At 36.1% G+C, this 20,998-nt stretch overlaps 1 protein-coding gene across 2 annotated transcripts; it reads left to right on the top strand.

Moving 5' to 3' along the window:
• The first annotated feature begins 13,427 nt into the window (after positions 1–13,427).
• LOC110466487 lies at positions 13,428–17,647 on the top strand. Of its 2 annotated transcripts, XM_021523020.1 has the most exons (4): positions 13,428–13,642; positions 14,520–14,597; positions 14,975–16,186; positions 16,649–17,647. In XM_021523020.1, exons 3-4 carry the CDS (start codon positions 14,989–14,991, stop codon positions 17,527–17,529), a joined length of 2,079 nt encoding a protein of 692 aa, XP_021378695.1. In that variant the 5' UTR covers positions 13,428–13,642; positions 14,520–14,597; positions 14,975–14,988; the 3' UTR covers positions 17,530–17,647. The 2 variants fall into 2 exon arrangements, with proteins under 2 accessions (XP_021378695.1, XP_021378693.1); XM_021523018.1 differs by lacking the exon at positions 13,428–13,642 and having other exon boundaries at positions 13,958–14,597.
• The last annotated feature ends 3,351 nt before the right edge of the window (positions 17,648–20,998 follow it).

Consider the following 20,998-nt stretch of genomic DNA (forward strand, 5'->3'; position numbering starts at 1 on the left):
TCCCACCCACCCACTCACCCACCCACCCCATACACACACACACACACACACAAAATTACACATTGTGTTCAACTGGTATCTTTGACCGACCATAGAAGAAAAAACGAACACGCTTACATATCTTATATATACCGTAAATAAATCAGAAAAAAACCCATCCAAAGTCTTTGATTTTTCTAACAAAAGTTCGCATGGAAAGGGTCTTTTCGTTACAAACGTCATTTGAACTAAGGAAAGCAGATTTGCTGAATGCTTTGCTGTGCTATTATGATATGTTTGTATTATACCTTACATAAATTGATCCTCTTGTACATATAAGGATGCAATATGCAATAAAATTTAAATATAATCAAAGGGCCGGTTTCCAAAACGGCCCCTTCTCTGATTCAAATTTCCTGTTGGTGGTGCATTGCCCATGCCGTTGTGGTCACAAATATATAAAGTATAAAGATTTAGGTCACTTGGTTTGTTTTTTATGGCTCTTCAAAGTTGTACCTTTCAGAAGCTGTCTAAGTGTTGATAAAATGTGCATGTTATGTAAAATATTAATGAAAATCTAATCAAATGATGGTCACCGTAAAGAATACATTCATGGCATGATTGTGACAAAAAATCATGTTTCCATCGCGCCATTTGGCTGTTTTATGGAAGAAACAATCTCAAAAATGCCATTTTCGATGATAACATTTTAGACACAAAAACTGTGTTTTTTAGAGAATACACCCTTTTATGGGCGTTGGATGCAAACCAATTTTTATCCTATTAAACAGTACGTAATATGCTATTGATGAGAGGAAAAATCATCAAAATGTAAGTGGTGGAACATTTTCAAATGTTGGGTTGAATTAGCCTATGGTTGAATTGCCGATTTTCGACTTTCTTTAGATAATTAACAAAAAAACGAGAGTATTTGCTCGGTATGTTGAGAATATGTACACAGATATGAAAAAAAGTGAGAGAAACACTTTTTCATAAAAAAAATCCAAGATGGCTACTTCACAAGTCCCCGTGGTTGAAGACATTGGCTGACAAATAGACAGAACAACAAACAAAACGTGTTCCTTATGATTTTGGTTGGTTTTCGCATTTACGGGAGTGTTCATAGCTACGGGCGATTGTATAATACCTATATTTATAAGTTTGGTTAGTCACATGGTAACGGGGATCTTTCATATCGAGCCCCAAACATACTTTCGACATATGCACTCCGTTGCCGCATGGAAAACTATTTCAAGTTTTGTCGGAATTTCTTTACCTGTGGTTGTAATGGTCGAGGGTTTTCCAGCGTCCTGTAATACCCAAGGTAGTACAAGATACTGGAGATGTGCGCACACATTCCCATCGTTCTCTCTCCAACTGGGCACTGGCAGTAGTAGTCCTTTATTGGGGCCTCAACATCGGGTGAAACGGTGAACCGTATCCAAACGTTATATTTCGTTTGGCTTTTGTGTCGAGAATGTATTTGACATCGGAGAAGGTCTGGGGAGTGCTGGTAAAGCCACACCTCATAGTCTCCGTCATCACTTAAATGTTCGGCGATGTAACCAGGAGCCAGAGATATCTGATACGTTCCACACGTAATGGTTCTCAAGTAATCAAGATCGAGACGGGGAAACAGTACGGAAGATGCATCCATCTTGACAAACTCGGACCTTGCCCGTCTAGATAGATCCGGATCTGTCTTGACTCTCTGAGCTAAACCATTCGGTGTTGTCAAACGGTCCTTCATACGTTCAGCCATTAGCCTATCTTTGGCATCTCTCTCTGGAGATCTCTGGTAGATCGGTCCTCTAATACCATTCAGACAGGCTGTGACGGTTCGAAGCAAAGCCTCGATGACATTGATAAAGCTGTTAGACACCAATTGCGTTCGGAAGAACGTCCAGTGTTTCAGACGACCATGATAGGATTCCACAATCCACCTCGATTTGGTGATAGTTCTGTCAAGATTTGCTTGGACGTCAGAATGTTGACTTTGACCGGGTTTCAGGTATGACGGCATGCTAGCATTGAGGCCAGAGGCTTCGAGAACTGGTAGGACATCTCTAAAACCTCGGTCAACGACAACGTTGTCGTCTGGTTGTAGCCAAGTAACTAGCTTGTCCATGACTTTTTTTGTAATTGTAGCATCATTTTCGCTGCCAGTGAATGGTCCTACTGTGTCCAGAATGTAGCCATCTGGTAAGGCGATGCTCATGAATTTGAGATAGTTTCTCTTCTTCTGGCCACAGTAGGACATTCTCTGGAGCTTGTGGTCGGAGCTTTTCTGGATATAAATATAGGTGCCATCTAATATGGCAGTGGCTTTATCTCCAAAAAATGCTTCTGAAAAGACAGTATTGTGCCCGAGCAACTGTTCTCTTGTCAAGTGATCCGGACCTAGAAATTGTGGGACTATCGATGTGTCTAATGCCTGTACTATGGAGTGGAAAGTTTTGGACACACTTGACTTGGAAATTCCAAAAAGAGAAGAACACTGACTCCAGGAAATGTCGGTTTTCAGTTTTACCCAGAACAGTAATAGAGCATCGTGTGTAGTCTTGGTATATATACCAGATGAAAGATATGGGGAACAGTGCGAGTGGATTTCGAGGAACTGATCTTTGGACCAACCTGTCCAGGCCATGCATGCCGAGTCATCAAGAGAAGAAAAGCTTATTGTAAACGCAGACTGGTTCTGTGAAAGGACGTGCGACACCTCTAGGAGGTCATTAATGATTTCGGACGATTTTGATGGTAACTGAGATTCCAAGGAACCTCTACCATCAAGGACAACCTCTGTAGACGGATCTAAGTCGTTACCAATAAGGTGAATGGAGCAGACGCGGGATGAGGTGGGACACCACAGTTTGTGTGAATAGATCAGGTGATGTCTTGCACGTTTTGGTAAGACTGATGATTTTGTTCCATTTCTTGCAAAGGTAACAAGACAGAGACAGCATTTTTTGTGTGAAGATGATCCATTCAAAAGATCATGAAGGGTCAGCAACGGCAGGATATGGGACGGGGAGTCGTCTTCTTCCTCTATTTCCTGGTTCTGCTCGGGTTCAGGTTCAGGCTGATTTTTGTTCCGAAGATACTTCATGTAGCACTTCTGGCAAATAAGTGCTTGTTCCTTTGCTGACATCAATCCTTGTTGCACCAGCGTATCTAGGAGCCATTTATATTGTGGACTATTTACATTGCGTGCACTTCTGTTCTTATTGCCACTACGTTTCTTGAAGTATACTTGACACCCTTCTCCAACACATTTACCCTCCATCTTGAAACAATAACGATTGGTTTATGAAGCGTCGATAAAGTAACAAAATAGCAAGCCACCGATGATTGCTGTAAACAGCTAATACTTAGTAGTTTGGTACAATTATGCGAAAATGTGTGATAAATAACGAACAACTAATTACACAAAATAACAAGACAATATAATAAATCACATTCAATACCTCCAAGAAGCGCAGAATTGATTGATTACTTAGAACAAAATAAAGTATTTCATATGGATAATCTATCTATTCGATGTGGCGTGGTCGGCAGGCACAAAGAAAGTGAGACAAGTCAGGGTCCCAACCCTGACAGAGCCACAACGCTTTGGAGATGGGACAATAAAACAAGGAAAGTGAGACAAGAATAGCTAGCGTCGAGTCAATGATTCCGTAAACGTATAGACAAAGACAAGAAGATACGGATAAATGTACAAGGCCACACGATCAGAAAATTCAGAAGAGGACAACTTGAGATAGAACAGTATTCATGTATCAGGGTGTCCTCAGTGTAAATCTTTATATCGATACTGTTTATTTAGTCGTTACACATCATAAAACTGTCATGAAAATATCCGCTCTGATATTCAATATAAAAGTTTGTATATAATAAGCTATATAATAGGGTTTCAGACAAGGTTGTTACTCATTTCCCCTTTTCTTTCAATTTACAACCACATTCAGGCGGCGATATGAGAACGTTCCACCACATGGAATTAGCTGATTTTTGGTACACATATGAAACAAGTAAAGCTCTATCCGATTTTCTGATGGAAATTTGCATCCAAAACTATATAACGGGAGAAAATTGCAATTTTATGGCATTTTTCTTCATAATTGTGTCTCTGCAAGTGCATTTTCATCCGAGAATATTTTTTTTTTTGTTTTATGAATAAACACGATGTTTTGGAAATATTTATCAAAAGAAATTTATACTATGTTGCGAATTACAATTTCGAGATAACCTTCTTTTATTTACGAACTTATGTCTTTGATGCTGAAATTGACAACTTTATAAAAATACATTTTCACTGAAATTATGAAATCTGGGTGTCGGAAAGGTGTAAAATTATTCTTCGGAAAAGAAAAAAACAGTAGTTGAGCTAGATAAGAAATTATACAGGGGCAGGCTCTTATGGAGAATTTACATTACTGGAAACAGGCCCTTTGTGAATTCTTTTTGCAACCTCTTCTGTCTCTGCATTACGACTGTGTATAACTGTGAACATTATTGGAATGAAGTATGCATTTTATGGCGATTGCCAATGGTATATCTTGTAATCCTATAATAAATTGTTATATGACATTCAGAAGACCTCGACCCGATTACACTCTATCCATGAACTAGTCGAGGTGTTCCGATTGTGTTATATGAGAGACGCTTCTTATTATCAAATACCACTTCCGTTGGTCAGTTTTTCTTGTAGAGCGGCAGATAAAGAAATCAAATCAATGTATGGTCAACTCTTATGACTTTATGTAGGTACCGTAACGAGATGAACACAATCTCTGGCTACCGTTGTAAGATTTTTTTTATTTGTCTGCTTCACATAAATAACGACATAAATATCGATATCACATTCTACAGCTTCTGTAATAGTGTAAACAGCCAGCACTTGGAGCCTACGTAAGGGGCTATATCAGGAAGTCAGTGTAAGAATGGTTTTTATCTGTCCTAAAACAGCTATGATTGATGTTTACAACAAGGAAAATGTCAGAGTTGATGTTTTAATTTCCGTCAACAAATATTGGGGGCTGTATAGTGTCCTTGTTTGTTGACATTTTCGTGTAGGTAATTTTTATATTACTTTTTACAGTTTTCGCCTAATGTGCCAGACGTTTACTTAACATTGTTTATACAGTACAAGATAATGGAATTTGGTGGTAAGCAACACAATATTTCCACATTAAGATTCATCAGTTTGGAAATATATAATATCAAAGTTTTACTTTATACACAAACTATGCACGTATTTAACGTGTCGCAACGTTTCAAGACCGACTGGTCCCTTTGCTAAACGTTTCGCAACGTTTCAAGACCGACTGGTACCTTGACAAAGGGAGGGACCAGTCGGTCTTGAAACGTTGCAAAATGTTTAAGAGATACATTGTTTTTGTAGAAAGTAAAACTTTGATATGACACAATATTTTGTTTGAAAAAAAAAAAACAACAACAACTCCGTCTTGAGTTTACATTTACGTTATGAAGTGCCCGGTTCAAAGTCCTGGTTATGTAGGGGCCAGACGAAGCATCATGCTATGATATCTTGGTAAGGTACTCTCAGGTAGGTGACATTTGTACTATAAGAAAACCTTGCGAGACCTAACGATAACTGTTTAACAACAGATGTTAAGCTTGAGTGTGAAAACACACACACAGGGGTATCTTGTTCACAATAATCAGGTCAATGTTTACTGTTTATTTATATCACAGTTACCACAAAAACAAAACATAAGTAAAAAAAACCGAAATCAGAGATGATATGCACGGTAGTCTAGTGGTAGGACGCCGAGCTCGTGACCGAAGGGTTTCGGGTTCGAGTCACGTCACGGCACTGTTTTGTATCTTTGAGCAAGATACTTTAAACCAAATAGTCCAATCTACTCAGCTGTAAATGAGTACGTAGTGGGGTAGTGCTAGAATTGTTGAATTCGCCGAAATGGCAGCACCGGCTGTATTCTCCCCAGGCAGTTGAGAAAGATATTGGCTGATTGCAATGGCCCTATAACCACGGATAATAATTTGTGAACCGCTTTGAGACGACTAAAAACATGGTTTTGATAAAGCGGTATTTAAGAACCTCGAATAATTATTATTATCTAATTATAGCCAGAATCAAGCAAGTGAGGAAAACAACCTGCCAATTCCGTGAATACCGTATCTAAATGTATTGTGATTTATAATAAGAATTTCAAAAATATTTGTATTTCATATAACCGCCAAAACTTGAATTCAATGATACAATAGAATTTGTTTCTTTAACAAATATTGTTAACACAGTTTTAAACTCTATGATAACCACCAGTTTGACAATAATTTTAAACTCAATACCTACTACTATGACATTTACCAACAATACAACAATACTTACCTTTAAGACATTTATCAACAATGTGACAATAAGGGTCAAATCGATAGCAAACTCTACGACATTTACCAACAGTGTGACAATAAGGATCAAGTCGATAGCAAAATCTATGACATTTACCAACTGAACGAAAATAATATTTAACTTAACAAACTCTATGACATTTACCAACTGAACGAAAATAATATTTAACTTACCAAACTCTGTGACATTTACATATTTAACTTACCAAACTCTGTGACATTTACCAACTGAACGAAAATAATATTTAACTTTCCAAACTCTATGACATTTACCAAATGAACGAAAATAATATTTAACTCACCAAACTCTGTGAAATTTACCAACTGAACGAAAAAAATAATTAACTTACCAAACTCTGTGACATTTACCAACAGTATAAAAATCATGTTGAACTCAATACCAAACACTGTGACATTTACCAACAGTACGAAAATAATGTTGAACTCAATACCAAACTCTATTATGTTAACCAACAGAATAAAGCTAATGTTTAACTCAATACCAAACTCTATGACATTTACCAACAGTACGAAAATAATGTTGAACTCAATACCAAACACTGTGACATTTTCCAACAGTACGAAAATAATGTTGAACTCAATACCAAACTCTATTATGTTAACCAACAGAATAAAGCTAATGTTTAACTCAATACCAAACTCTATGACATTTCCCAACAGTACGAAAATAATGTTGAACTCAATACCAAACACTGTGACATTTTCCAACAGTACGAAAATAATGTTGAACTCAATACCAAACTCTTTGACAATTACCAACAGTATAAAAATAATATTTAACTTACCAAACTCTCTGACATTTACCAACAGTACGAAAATAATGTTGAACTCAATACCAAACACCGTGACATTTACCAACAGTACGAAAATAATGTTGAACTCAATACCAAACACTGTGAAATTTACCAACAGTACGAAAATAATGTTGAACTCAATACCAAACTCTATGACATTTACCAACAGTACGAAAACAATGTTGAATTCAATACCAAACTCTATGACATTTACCAACAGTATAAAAATAATATTTAACTTACCAAACTCTATGACATTTCCCAACAGTACGAAAATAATGTTGAACTCAATACCAAACACTGTGACATTTTCCAACAGTACGAAAATAATGTTGAACTCAATACCAAACTCTGTGACATTTACCAACATTATAAAAATAATATTTAACTTACCAAACTCTCTGACATTTACCAACAGTACGAAAATAATGTTGAACTCAATACCAAACTCTTTGACAATTACCAACAGTATAAAAATAATATTTAACTTACCAAACTCTATACCATTTACCAACAGTACGAAAATTATTTTGAACTCAATACCAAACTCTCTGACATTTACCAACAGTATAAAAATAATATTTAACTTACCAAACTCTATACCATTTACCAACAGTACGAAAATTATGTTGAACTCAATACCAAACTCTCTGACATTTACCAACAGTATAAAAATAATATTTAACTTACCAAACTCTATGACATTTACCAACAGTACGAAAATAATGTTGAACTCAATACCAAACTCTATGACATTTACCAACAGTACGAAAATAATGTTGAACTCAATACCAAACTCTATGACATTTACCAACAGTACGAAAATAATGTTGAACTCAATACCAAACTCTATGACATTTACCAACAGTACGAAAATAATGTTGAACTCAATACCAAACTCTATGACATTTACCAACAGTACGAAAATAATGTTGAACTCAATACCAAACTCTATGACATTTACCAACAGTACGAAAATAATGTTGAACTCAATACCAAACTCTATGACATTTACCAACAGTACGAAAATAATGTTGAACTCAATACCAAACTCTATGACATTTACCAACAGTACGAAAATAATGTTGAACTCAATACCAAACTCTATGACATTTACCAACAGTACGAAAATAATGTTGAACTCAATACCAAACTCTATGACATTTACCAACAGTACGAAAATAATGTTGAACTCAATACCAAACTCTCTGACATTTACCAACAGTATAAAAATAATATTTAACTTACCAAACTCTATGACATTTACCAACAGTACGAAAATAATGTTGAACTCAATACCAAACTCTATGACATTTACCAACAGTACGAAAATAATGTTGAACTCAATACCAAACTCTATGACATTTACCAACAGTACGAAAATAATGTTGAACTCAATACCAAACTCTATGACATTTACCAACAGTACGAAAATAATGTTGAACTCAATACCAAACTCTATGACATTTACCAACAGTACGAAAATAATGTTGAACTCAATACCAAACTCTATGACATTTACCAACAGTACGAAAATAATGTTGAACTCAATACCAAACTCTATGACATTTACCAACAGTACGAAAATAATGTTGAACTCAATACCAAACTCTATGACATTTACCAACAGTACGAAAATAATGTTGAACTCAATACCAAACTCTATGACATTTACCAACAGTACGAAAATAATGTTGAACTCAATACCAAACTCTATGACATTTACCAACAGTACGAAAATAATGTTGAACTCAATACCAAACTCTATAACATTTACCAACAGTATAAAAATAATATTTAACTTACCAAACTCTCTGATATTTATCAACAGTACGAAAATAATGTTGAACTCAATACCAAACTCTATAACATTTACCAACAGTATAAAAATAATATTTAACTTACCAAACTCTATGACATTTACCAACAGTACGAAAAAAATGTTGAACTGAATACCAAACTCTAAGATATATTTTTGTACAGTACGAAGAAAATGTTCATCTTAATACCAAACTCTATGATATTTATCACCAGAATGAAAATAATGTTTAACTTAATAGCAAACTCCTAGATATTTACAATTAACTCAACATCAAGGTATTTGGCAAACGGCATTTCGCCGATTTTATATCGTTAATTTTCCTTTCCTCAGTAGAAACATCCTTTTCTTTCCTGCTTATATAGTTTACATGTCGCCATTCCGGGGTCTGTTCTCAGTATCGGGATTGTTCTCTCGGGAATTCTTCTGTTGGTCAATAAACTACATAATCAAACTATTCTACCGCTTTCAGTCTATATAATATCAACATTATCCTTGTATACTCTTAGAATGGTGGTGAGTCAACTCTCGTAGACGTCAGCTATGTTTATGGGACACATGTCAAGTCTCGAGAACAATCTATCTCGAAAAGACAGCTGTTTGGAAGATAAGTGCCAACTCCATTTATATCGCTGTTTTGCTATGTTAGACAAATTGGCCATTTGGTAGCTTGTACACCATTATAAAATAATCGTTATTATTTAAGTGCATGTCATGCAGCATAGAGTCACTTTAATGTCCCCCCTGATTACACCTCTCGGACAGAAGTCAGACAGCAATACTAAACACATAAAAGCCGTAACTCAATATGTGAGTTTGACGTCATACATACAATCTGATGAACGCGGCCCTCGCTGGATACCTTCTAACAGCAACTTCTAGGAAATGCAAATTCTATCATGTTGCTACACGATGCCATAACGAAATCTGACAAACGATGTGTGTATGTGGACAAGGTTTCACTAAGTGAGTTAGCGACTGGGACCTGTTGGTCGGTGCCCGTCTCCGCTCACACATTTTGCCGACTTCTCCTCTCTACTGATTAACCTACCTGAGCAAAACAATTTGTAATGACGTCATTACTTTTGATGCAATTTGGTTTCATTTCCCCGGTCACAAGTAAGATCGAAAGCGAAGAACGAATGAATCTGTGGCTTAAAATCAATGATGGAGGCGAGCGAAATCTTGCGTCTTCAATCAGATCTGGCGCCTGCTGGATTACCATAGTTATCCTAGACTAACCCCTTAAACGTAGACATGACGTCATGATGGATCTTTTCCCATGAACGATGAAGTTAACATCTTAATTTTTCTTTCGTATTAATCATCTGAAATGTTTTCATCCCTGATTAAAACAATTTGATTGATCGTGTAAAAAATAGATATATACATGTATACATGACACTGACGTCGTTATTATAAACTAAAGTTTGGAACAACAAGTTCGGGCACATTTCTCTTTCGCTGTCTGTTAAGTACATGTACAGGATAATACGGTAACTCGTTCATAGACAAAACACTGCTCGTGCGCACCTAATGTCTACGTGTTTTAAACACAAATCGAAATTTTGAGTTTTCTATGCAGTTCCAAAATGCATTTTCACTTTTAAGGCTGTTTTAATGATATTTTTTTTATTAAGTAAAGAAAACTGTTAGTGGCGGTTACATGGACCTTTATAATATGTTTGTGCGTTTGTACTGTTTGTTTCAGTTTGCTGTAGTGTATTTCAAATCATGGGAATGATATACAGTTACCATTCTCACAAACCACGGGAATGGTATACAGTTACCATTCTCACTAACCACGGGGATGGTATACAGTTCCCATTCTCACTAACCACGGGAATGGTATACAGTTACCATTCTCACTAACCACGGGAATGATATACAGTTACCATTCTCACAAACCACGGGAATGGTATACAGTTACCATTCTCACTAACCACGGGAATGGTATACAGTTACCATTCTCACAAACCACGGGAATGGTATACAGTTACCATTCTCACTAACCACGGGAATGGTATACAGTTACCATTCTCACAAACCACGGGAATGGTATACAGTTACCATTCTCACTAACCACGGGAATGGTATACAGTTACCATTCTCACAAACCACGGGAATGGTATACAGTTACCATTCTCACTAACCACGGGAATGGTATACAGTTACCATTCTCACAAACCACGGGAATGGTATACAGTTACCATTCTCACTAACCACGGGGATGGTATACAGTAACCATTCTCACTAACCACGGGAATGGTATACAGTTACCATTATCACAAACGACGGGAATGGTATACAGTTACCATTCTCACTAACCACGGGAATGGTAAACAGTTACCATTCTCACAAATCAAGGGAATGGTAGACAGTGACCATTCTCACAAATCAGGGGAATGGTATAGAGGTGTATATTGGGTTTGTCAACATTGTAGCCTCTTTGTACATGGATAGGAAGTGGGTTTGTCAGCATTGAAGCCTCTTGTTCATGGCTAGGAAGTGGGTTTGTCAGCATTGAAGCTCTCTGTACATGACACTAGGAAGTGGGTTTGTCAGCATTGAAGCATCTCTGTACATGGCTAGGAAGTGGGTTTGTCAGCATTGAAGCCTCTCTGCACATGGCTAGGAAGTGGGTTTGTTAGCCTTGAAGCCTCTCTGTACATGGCTAGGAAGTGGGTTTGTCAGCCTTGAAGCCTCTCTGTACATGACTAGGAAGTGTGTTTGTTAACATTAAAGTCTCCCTGTACATGGCTAGGAAGTGGGTTTGTCAGCATTGAAGCCAATCTGTACATGACTATGAAGTGGGTTTGTCAACATTGAAGCCTCTCTGTACATGGCTAGGAAGTGGGTTTGTCAGCATTGAAGCCTCTCTGGACATGGCTAGGAAGTGGGTTTGTCAGCATTGAAGTCTCCCTGTACATGGCTAGGAAGTGGGTTTGTCAGCATTGAAGCCTCTCTGTACATGGCTAGGAAGTGGGTTTGTCAGCATTGAAGCCTCTCTGTACATGGCTAGGAAGTGGGTTTGTCAGCATTGAAGTCTCCCTGTACATGGCTAGGAAGTGGGTTTGTCAGCATTGAAGTCTCCCTGTACATGGCTAGGAAGTGGGTTTGTCAGCATTGAAGTCTCCCTGTACATGGCTAGGAAGTGGGTTTGTCAGCATTGAAGCCTCTCTGTACATGGCTAGGAAGTGGGTTTGTCAGCATTGAAGCCTCTCTGTACATGGCTAGGAAGTGGCTTTGTCAACATTGAAGTCTCCCTGTACATGGCTAGGAAGTGGGTTTGTCAGCATTGAAGCCTCTCTGTACATGGCTAGGGAGTGGGTTTGTCAGCATTGAAGTCTCCCTGTACATGGCTAGGAAGTGGCTTTGTCAACATTGAAGCCTCCCTGTACATGGCTAGGAAGTGGCTTTGTCAACATTGAAGCCTCTCTGTACATGGCTAGGAAGTGGCTTTGTCAACATTGAAGCCTCTCTGTACATGGCTAGGAAGTGGCTTTGTCAACATTGAAGCTCTCTGTACATGACACTAGGAAGTGGGTTTGTCAGCATTGAAGCCTCTCTGTACATGGCTAGGGAGTGGGTTTGTCAGCACTGAAGCCTCTCTGTACTTTGATAGAATGGGTGAGTGAATTCAATCCCAAAGTTGAAGCCTGGGTTGGTACGAGTGTTACTTTAGCCACCGTTGGAGATAATTTATATAGGCTTTGCCTGTTATTACATCGAATTGACTTGTAACAACTTTGTCAGTAACATTTGTTGAAATGGAATTGGTCGTACATTGGTGGGTAATGAAACGTTTGTCGGTGGTGTACTTGTCAACACATTGGCGGTTTTTCTGTTGATATGTAGATATTTGTTTGGTCAACAGAATGACGTTAAAATGACAAAGGATCAAATGCGGTATGCCCCGTTATCTGCCCCAATATTCTGACATTCATGATTTTACAAATTTTACATTTTTATGATTTGAAATAATAATTAAGATGCATTATAGTTCTGGAAAAACTTTTGATTTTAATTATATTGTCTTGAATATAAAATCGGGATGGTTTATTGAGGCGCACGTACGAGATTTTCGCGAAAACAACAGAAATTTACGTGTACAACATCAAAATTAAGTAGGAGCGCAGTTTTGCTCCACAAAGATATTTTAGTTTTGACTTTCTTTGTGGAAAACAGATCGACTCCTTAAGTTTCGTTTTGGAGCACGACTGCGCTCATATCTAAAGATTGAAAAAAAATATCAAAAAGGCGAACCTCGTCCGAAACACAAAATGAGCGATGACTATAATAATCGAAGCGACGAGTTTATCCGGATTTTGTCGTTCCTGTGATAAATAATTCACACATATTTTTGGTTTGTAAAAATATTATTTTATACTTTGCTTATTTCAAAATGTATATTTAATTTATGTATCATATTTTAAACGTAAGAAAAGTAAAATTTGATAATGATAAAAAATAAGTTTCACATTTTCCGTAAATTCCGGACCTTGTCGATTAAACTACTGTACTCCTACCGCGGAAACGTCAACAAAGCGCTAATCATAACAAAGCTGCTCTTCGGCCTATTAATCTGCAAAGAAGTGGAGTTTTCATCTGCTGGATCCAGAATACTTTATATTTGGTAGGTGTTTATTTAAAGATAATGTGTATGCACACAGAATATAGAATGCAGCTTGTAATATCGATGTTTGGTGAGTTTGCCAACTGTCCCGAGATGTTGAAAACCAGACGGGCAGACGACAGTTACTTGGCAAGTTTAAATGCCCAATACTAGCCCTAATGCAACCAAATATTACCTAATACTGTATTCAATACTACAAAATACTACCTTATAACCACCTTATATCGCCAACACATAAATTGTTTACTACGAAGGTGATGAGTTGTAATATATCTGCCGACAAAACGTCGTAAGGGGGGGGGGGGGGGGAACTAAAGACCAGATAGATGAAGAGAGTTGGCCGGAATATAATGGGATTAACCAGAATGAGTTTTTATTTTTTATTAACAATTTTCACTTTATCAAAACTTGAAATCAATCTTTTTGGTAATATGATTTACAAAGACTTTTTTTTTTTGATAAATAGGTTAGATATTGAGGATGTTATATATAGAACAGTACAGTAGAGAGATTTGTTTTCGTTCAACATGAATAAAATGATGCATGATAGATAATTACAACTTGGTCCAACTGACCCCCAATTATTAAAAATATTAATTCTATTTTGTGTTTTGTCAATGGCATATCACTTATTCTGATGTAGGTGTGACAATTTTTAAAGATTTTTATTTTATTTTAACACTTGTAACTTTTAACCTACATAATTTTAAAAGGACAATATTATTTAATATACATATAAAGTATGAGATGAATCTACACATATAACACAGTACATGTAATACTTAATCCATCTGTCATAAGCTTTTCATACTTTGCATTATAACTTTAAAAAATTACACAAATTATTTTGAAATCAATTTTTCTTTGATATTTGTAGCTGGAGATACAAATCTTGGCCAGCATGGGATGAACAGATATTGAAGATCACAAGATTTTGCAGTAAACTGACATGCAGGTATTGAAAAGTACATTTTTATTCTACTTAAAGTAAAGGGTACTACTGTACCATTGGGTCTTCTCCCTTCTATATAGAGGACGAAGCAACCAAAGAGAGTTTTTCTGGCTTAAAGTAACTTCTCAGTCAAACATATTTTTCAATGTTCATTTTTTTCATATTATTTGAGCATTTTTATTTGGCAATTTAGCATCACAATATACAATTACAATTATACAATTATTTTTAAGTGTCATCAATATTTGCTCACTCCGAGACAGATTGATGAAATCATGTTTTAACCTGATCGCTATAATATATTTGTATCTAAATAGTGATTTCAAGTTTTAGCACATTTTGCCAAAAACCATATAATGTAAGTTCCTATTCTTTTCCAGACTGCAAAAACAATATGCCAAAGCACTTTTGTTGTGTTGAGTGTTCAAAGAGGTGCAGATCTGATCCCTCAGCCCGTCGTCCTGTTCCACCTTATCTAAGGGGAAAAGCTGAAAAGAAACTTTATCGACCATTGACTGAAGAAGACGTGTTGTGTTCAGCTTGTCGAAGGAGATTGGCTAGATCAGATCCACTGGTATTAACACGGAATAACAATCAACATGTCTTGTCAAACTCTCAGGAGACAGATCCTGATTTCTGCCCAGCTTTACAGAGAGATGCATCTCAGGTCTTGAAATCTCCAAAGTCTGTTGAACTGAAAATCAGTTCAACCCCACGGAACCATAAGAACTGTGTAGTATGTAGAAAACCATCGGGACATCGCAATCACCTTACTGTTGTACCTGCTTCTGCTGTTACACAGGCATTTGTTCATGTAGGCATTTTTATTAACAGTGATAGTAGATGTTGTAAGTTCCATCTTGTGAATGAATACTTTACTCCAGAAAGTGTAATTCTTCTTAATTCTTCAAAAGCTTCAGAGAATCTTTCAAGAACTGAGATTTGTTATCTCTTGGACAATGTTAGAACATTGATGAAAACTGTTTCTCATCTGAATTTTGATGTACCTACTGCACTTCTAGATTCTGATTATAAGAATCTCACAGGCCTTACAAGAGATCAGTTTCATGAGCTGAGTTCCTACATTCACAAGTTACGGAATAACTTAAACAGGTCAACCAGAACATGTCTTGCTGTCTTTCTCACTAAGCTCAGAACTGGACTTCCAAACTCTGTATTATCCTCGCTATTTGGTCTGTCTGAAGCTCAGGTTCAGCGTATAATTCCCTCGGTAAAAGAGGAATTAATGGATACATTTGTTCCTAAGCATTTAGGATTTCAACATATATCACATCAAGAGTTTTGTGAAAGACACACAACACCTGTTGCTAGGACTCTTTTCACAAAGGCTGAAGATGAAGCTGTTCTTTTGTTAGATGGCACATACATATTTATACAGAAGAGTAGTGACTATTATTTTCAACGCCGCTCTTACAGTCTTCATAAAAACCGTCCTTTAGTTAAACCAATGATGGTTGTTGGTTCGGATGGCTATGTGCTGAGCGTTCTTGGACCATATATGGCAGACTACAGTAACAATGATGCAAGCATCATCAAGCACATGATGAACAAGAATTCAGAAGACATGAAAGGTAAACATACAATTTATTTTAATATTCATATAATCTATCAGCATTGAAATAGGATAACTTTTGAATTTATATATGAAGTTAACGTCTTTTGTAAGAGGTCATTTTAGCAAATAAAATGGACAAAACTTGACCATGAATGCAATATTAATTTATTGAAGTTGTCGGTTAATTCATAGATGTATTTATACAGAACACTGGATCTAACACTGCATGTATACCTCTAATGTTGAAATATAGTTAATTCAGATGTCATTTTTTTTTCTGGTGAGGTTTTCATTTTGGAGTCATTACACTGTATACTTCACCTGATAAATAATTATGTAGCAACTGAATTTCCAAGATCAGTTTATGTTTATAAAAATAACCAGACCATGAAAGTAAGTTAGATCACATAATCATTTACTTTAAGCCAGTGGCATAGATAGTATATATATTAATATTTATTTCTAACCTTCATTGCAGATTGGTTAAAGGAGAATGATGTCATGGTGGTGGATAGAGGCTTTAGGGATGCTGTGGAATTTCTACAGGAAAGTGGGTTGAGGGTAGAAATGCCTTCCTACCTTCAGAAAGGTGCAAAACAGCATACCACTGAAGAGGCAAACCTTTCAAGGCTAGTCACAAAGGTTAGATGGGTGGTAGAGAGTGCCAATGGTAGGCTAAAACAGTGGAGACTCCTTGATAAAGTTGTTCCAAACACTCTTGTACCCCAGATCGGCGATTTTGTCCGAATCATTTGTGCAATATGCAACAAGTTCCGTCCACCTTTAGCTAATATGGACCCACAATTGGAAGAGGAGGCCACGAAGATGTTGGAAAAAGTGTGTCTGTCTAATAAAGTCCAGGAGTTTGTGGAAGAAAATAACCTGGTGAAGAGGAGAGTTCCTTATAAGAAAATTGATAGTATCAATGATGTATTATCTGATTTTCCTCACCTAAGTATGGATGATCTTAGGAGTATTACCATGGGTGTGTACCAGATCAAGCAATGCATCTGCTATTCAAAGGAACATTTAAGTGATGAGGGAACATACGACTTAATGTTTTGTACAGAATTCCCAAGTTTGCTACAAGTCAAGATACAATCTCGTCATTCAAAGAACTCGGTACATACACTTTGGATCAAGTACATATTGGAGGACATGTCTTGCCCAATATCTGGATGGTACTGCACCTGCAAAGTTGGAGCACGAGTGGTAGGCTGTTGTGCCCATGTAGCCAGTGTGTTATGGTATATTGGATACCAAAGACACCAGGATGATCCTTTGGCAAAGGGGAAAAAGTTAGCACAGTGTCTGGATGATGCCGGGGAAAATGCAACTGTGGACAATACTGAAGAATGATTTCTGGTACAAATTGTAAAGTATACAATACCCAGCTGAACATATGCATTGTAATGTATACAATATACAGCTGAACATATATATTGTAACTTATACAATATACAGCTGAGCATATACATTGTCATGTATACAATATACAGCTGAGCATATATACATTGTCATGTATACAATATACAGCTGAGCATATACATTGTAACTTATACAATATACAGCTGAGCATATACATTGTCATGTATACAATATACAGCTGAGCATATATACATTGTCATGTATACAATATACAGCTGAGCATATACATTGTAACTTATACAATATACAGCTGAGCATATACATTGTCATGTATACAATATACAGCTGAGCATATATACATTGTCATGTATACAATATACAGCTGAGCATATACATTGTAACATATACAATATACAGCTGAGCATATACATTGTCATGTATACAATATACAGCTGAGCATATATACATTGTCATGTATACAATATACAGCTGAGCATATACATTGTAACATATACAATATACAGCTGAGCATATACATTGTCATGTATACAATATACAGCTGAGCATATATACATTGTCATGTATACAATATACAGCTGGGCATATACATTGTAACATATACAATATACAGCTGAGCATATACATTGTCATGTATACAATATACAGCTGAGCATATACATTGTAACGTATACAATATACAGCTGAGCATATACATTGTAACATATACAATATACAGCTGAGCATATACATTGTCATGTATACAGTATACAGCTGACCATATATACATTGTAACGTATACAATATACAGCTGAGCATATACATTGTCATGTATACAGTATACAGCTGAGCATATATACATTGTCATGTATACAGTATACAGCTGAGCATATACATTGTCATGTATACAGTATACAGCTGAGCATATATATATTGTCATGTATACAGTATACAGCTGAGCATATACATTGTCATGTATACAGTATACAGCTGAGCATATAAATGAAATTGATAGTCCATCAGTCTGTTACAATTAAGTTTCTATTGTTGTGTTTTAATAACACCAAGTTCATTTTGATTCTGAATTGAGAACGTTATTTTTTCAACGTCTAATTCTTAATTATTTTTTTCTTTAATCTCCTTTAAATACAAAGAAAATGAGAGTTGCTTTTGACTTGCAGCAATTCTTATTTATTAATAATGTACTACATGTACTTGTTTTGTGAAAACCACAATAATCAAACAAAAATCATACAATATATAGTTAACTTTCTTATTGTAAATGAAAATGAATGTATGTATCAAATATGTGTATATTTTAGTGATTTGTATGCTTAATAGATGTAAATAATGAAAGTTGTAATGCAAAAATACTTGTTGCTGCGATCAAAATGTTTATAATGCACTATTTGGTTTTGTAAAGTTCATTACAATCAAACAGAAATCACACAATATATAATTTACTTCTTATTGTAAATGAAACTGAATGTATGTATCAAATAAGTGTATATTGTAGTGATTTGTATTTAAAATATAGTAATAATGAGATTTAATCATTCATCCAGTAAATCTGTTAATCAAATGAAGTACAACTTGTTGAGAGGCGGAGTTTCACTTGACCAACAGTAACACAATTGATTTTAAATTCATTTAACAGTACCCTATATCAAAATATTTACCGATTTAATATGGTGAGCTGCTGTTCCCAGAGTTCATCTTTCTATGTGTTGAAGCCAGGACCATACTTTGCCAATAATTAAAACAATTAAAGAATCCTTAACTATATATTTGTCGTTTGGTCTTCTTTTTGATAATGTCAGTTGCTATGCAAAAATGCTTGTTGCTATGGTCAAAATGTTGTATTTGGAAAATCACTAAAATTAAATGGAAATTACACAATATATAGTTAACTTTCTGGATGTAAATGAAAATGAATGCATGTATCAAATATGTGTATATTAACAACAAGAGTACTAAATTAGTTTAATATCAACTCTAACATAAACGTGCATTTTAACCCTATAACGGACGTTACATAACACCCCTATTGAACATTTCTACCGTATAACTTACGTTATATCAATCCCGTGTTTAACATTTCTACCGTATAACGGACGTTATATAACACTCCTATTTAACATTTCTACCGTATAACGTATGTTTTTTCTCTCTGTTTATTACATACTTAATAATAAAATACGGAGAGATCTACTATCTAAAGATCTATTATTTTTTTGAATATTGAAAAACGAAAAATTTCCAAAAAGGGTGTGATACGGTTTTTTCGGGCTGATACGGAGAGGGCTGGTATGGGTTTTGGGTCGTGATACGGCGAACGCTGATATGGGCTAGAGCAATTGTGTCGTATCGCATATACAAAAAACTGTATTTATTAGTAAGTATCTAATAACTCATTTTTAACATTTCTACCGTATAACGGACGTTATATAACACTCATATTTAACATTTCTACCGTATAGCGGACGTTATATAACACCATTATTTAACATTTAGTGTTAAGCAGCATCCTGCAAATGGCTTAAGCTTACAATCGTTAATTACATTTTAACACTCATTGTACATTTCAGATGGAGAACTTCATTACGTTACGATGTGTTCGGTAAAATTGTTCCAAAAGCGGTTAATTGTACTGTATACGGTACGACTCATACACTCCTTTAGAGCTGTTTCAAATATAGATCATTGGGCGCCGGATAAGAAATTAAAGCTAAGAACCGTTTTTAGGAAATGCTTTTATGGAAGGAATGTGAAAACCGAGGGTTCATGCTATCTATCGATCAATCGATCATGAACGTGGAATTTTAACGTGACGTGTTTTTTTTAGACCAGACCAGATCTGTTCCCGATTATTTCTGTACAGTAAATGGAAACAATTAGTGCTGCATGCTCTTTGAGAAGATACCGCTCAGGGATTATCGCCTCAATCCTCAGGGCAAACAAAACGTAAAAAATGACAGATTGAGAGATTGCTCTCTGGGTTGTTGATCGAATCGACACTTCGTTCAATCCTACATGTAACAAATTATAAATGAATGACCAAGAGCATTTATATTTGACTGACTTACCGCGTTCATTCATGTACTTGATTAGGGAATCATGTCCATATGCTATCGAGCAAACAATCCAGGCATATCCATTCTTGAATAACAATGCACGTGGATACATGATTGTCAAAGCACTCTCACACTTGATTGAAATAAAACCATGTTCATACTAAAATGACAGCACATATTAACACTTGATTGACCAAGCGTATCTACACGTATTTGAAAAATTATGTCCACACTTGACAGACAACGTACGTCCATTCCTGATCAAGCGTAACGGCTATTCGGAACATTGAGGGATAAAGACGGTTCTCTTGCCTGGAAAGGTCTCGATCTGCCTCGACCAAATGTTCCTGTGTGTGTGTGTGTGTGTGTGTGTGTGTGTGTGTGTGGGG

The sequence above is a fragment of the Mizuhopecten yessoensis genome, unplaced genomic scaffold (genome assembly GCF_002113885.1).
Source record: "Mizuhopecten yessoensis strain PY_sf001 unplaced genomic scaffold, ASM211388v2 scaffold11133, whole genome shotgun sequence".
In the NCBI taxonomy this organism is placed as follows: Eukaryota; Metazoa; Mollusca; class Bivalvia; order Pectinida; family Pectinidae; genus Mizuhopecten; species Mizuhopecten yessoensis.

Coding starts and splice junctions, on each gene's coding strand:
- LOC110466487 (XM_021523020.1), top strand. CDS start 14,989: ATGCCAAAGCACTTTTGTTGTGTTGAGTGTTCAAAGAGGTGCAGATCT. Junction 16,187..16,648: donor GAATTCAGAAGACATGAAAG/GTAAACATACAA, acceptor CCTTCATTGCAG/ATTGGTTAAAGGAGAATGAT.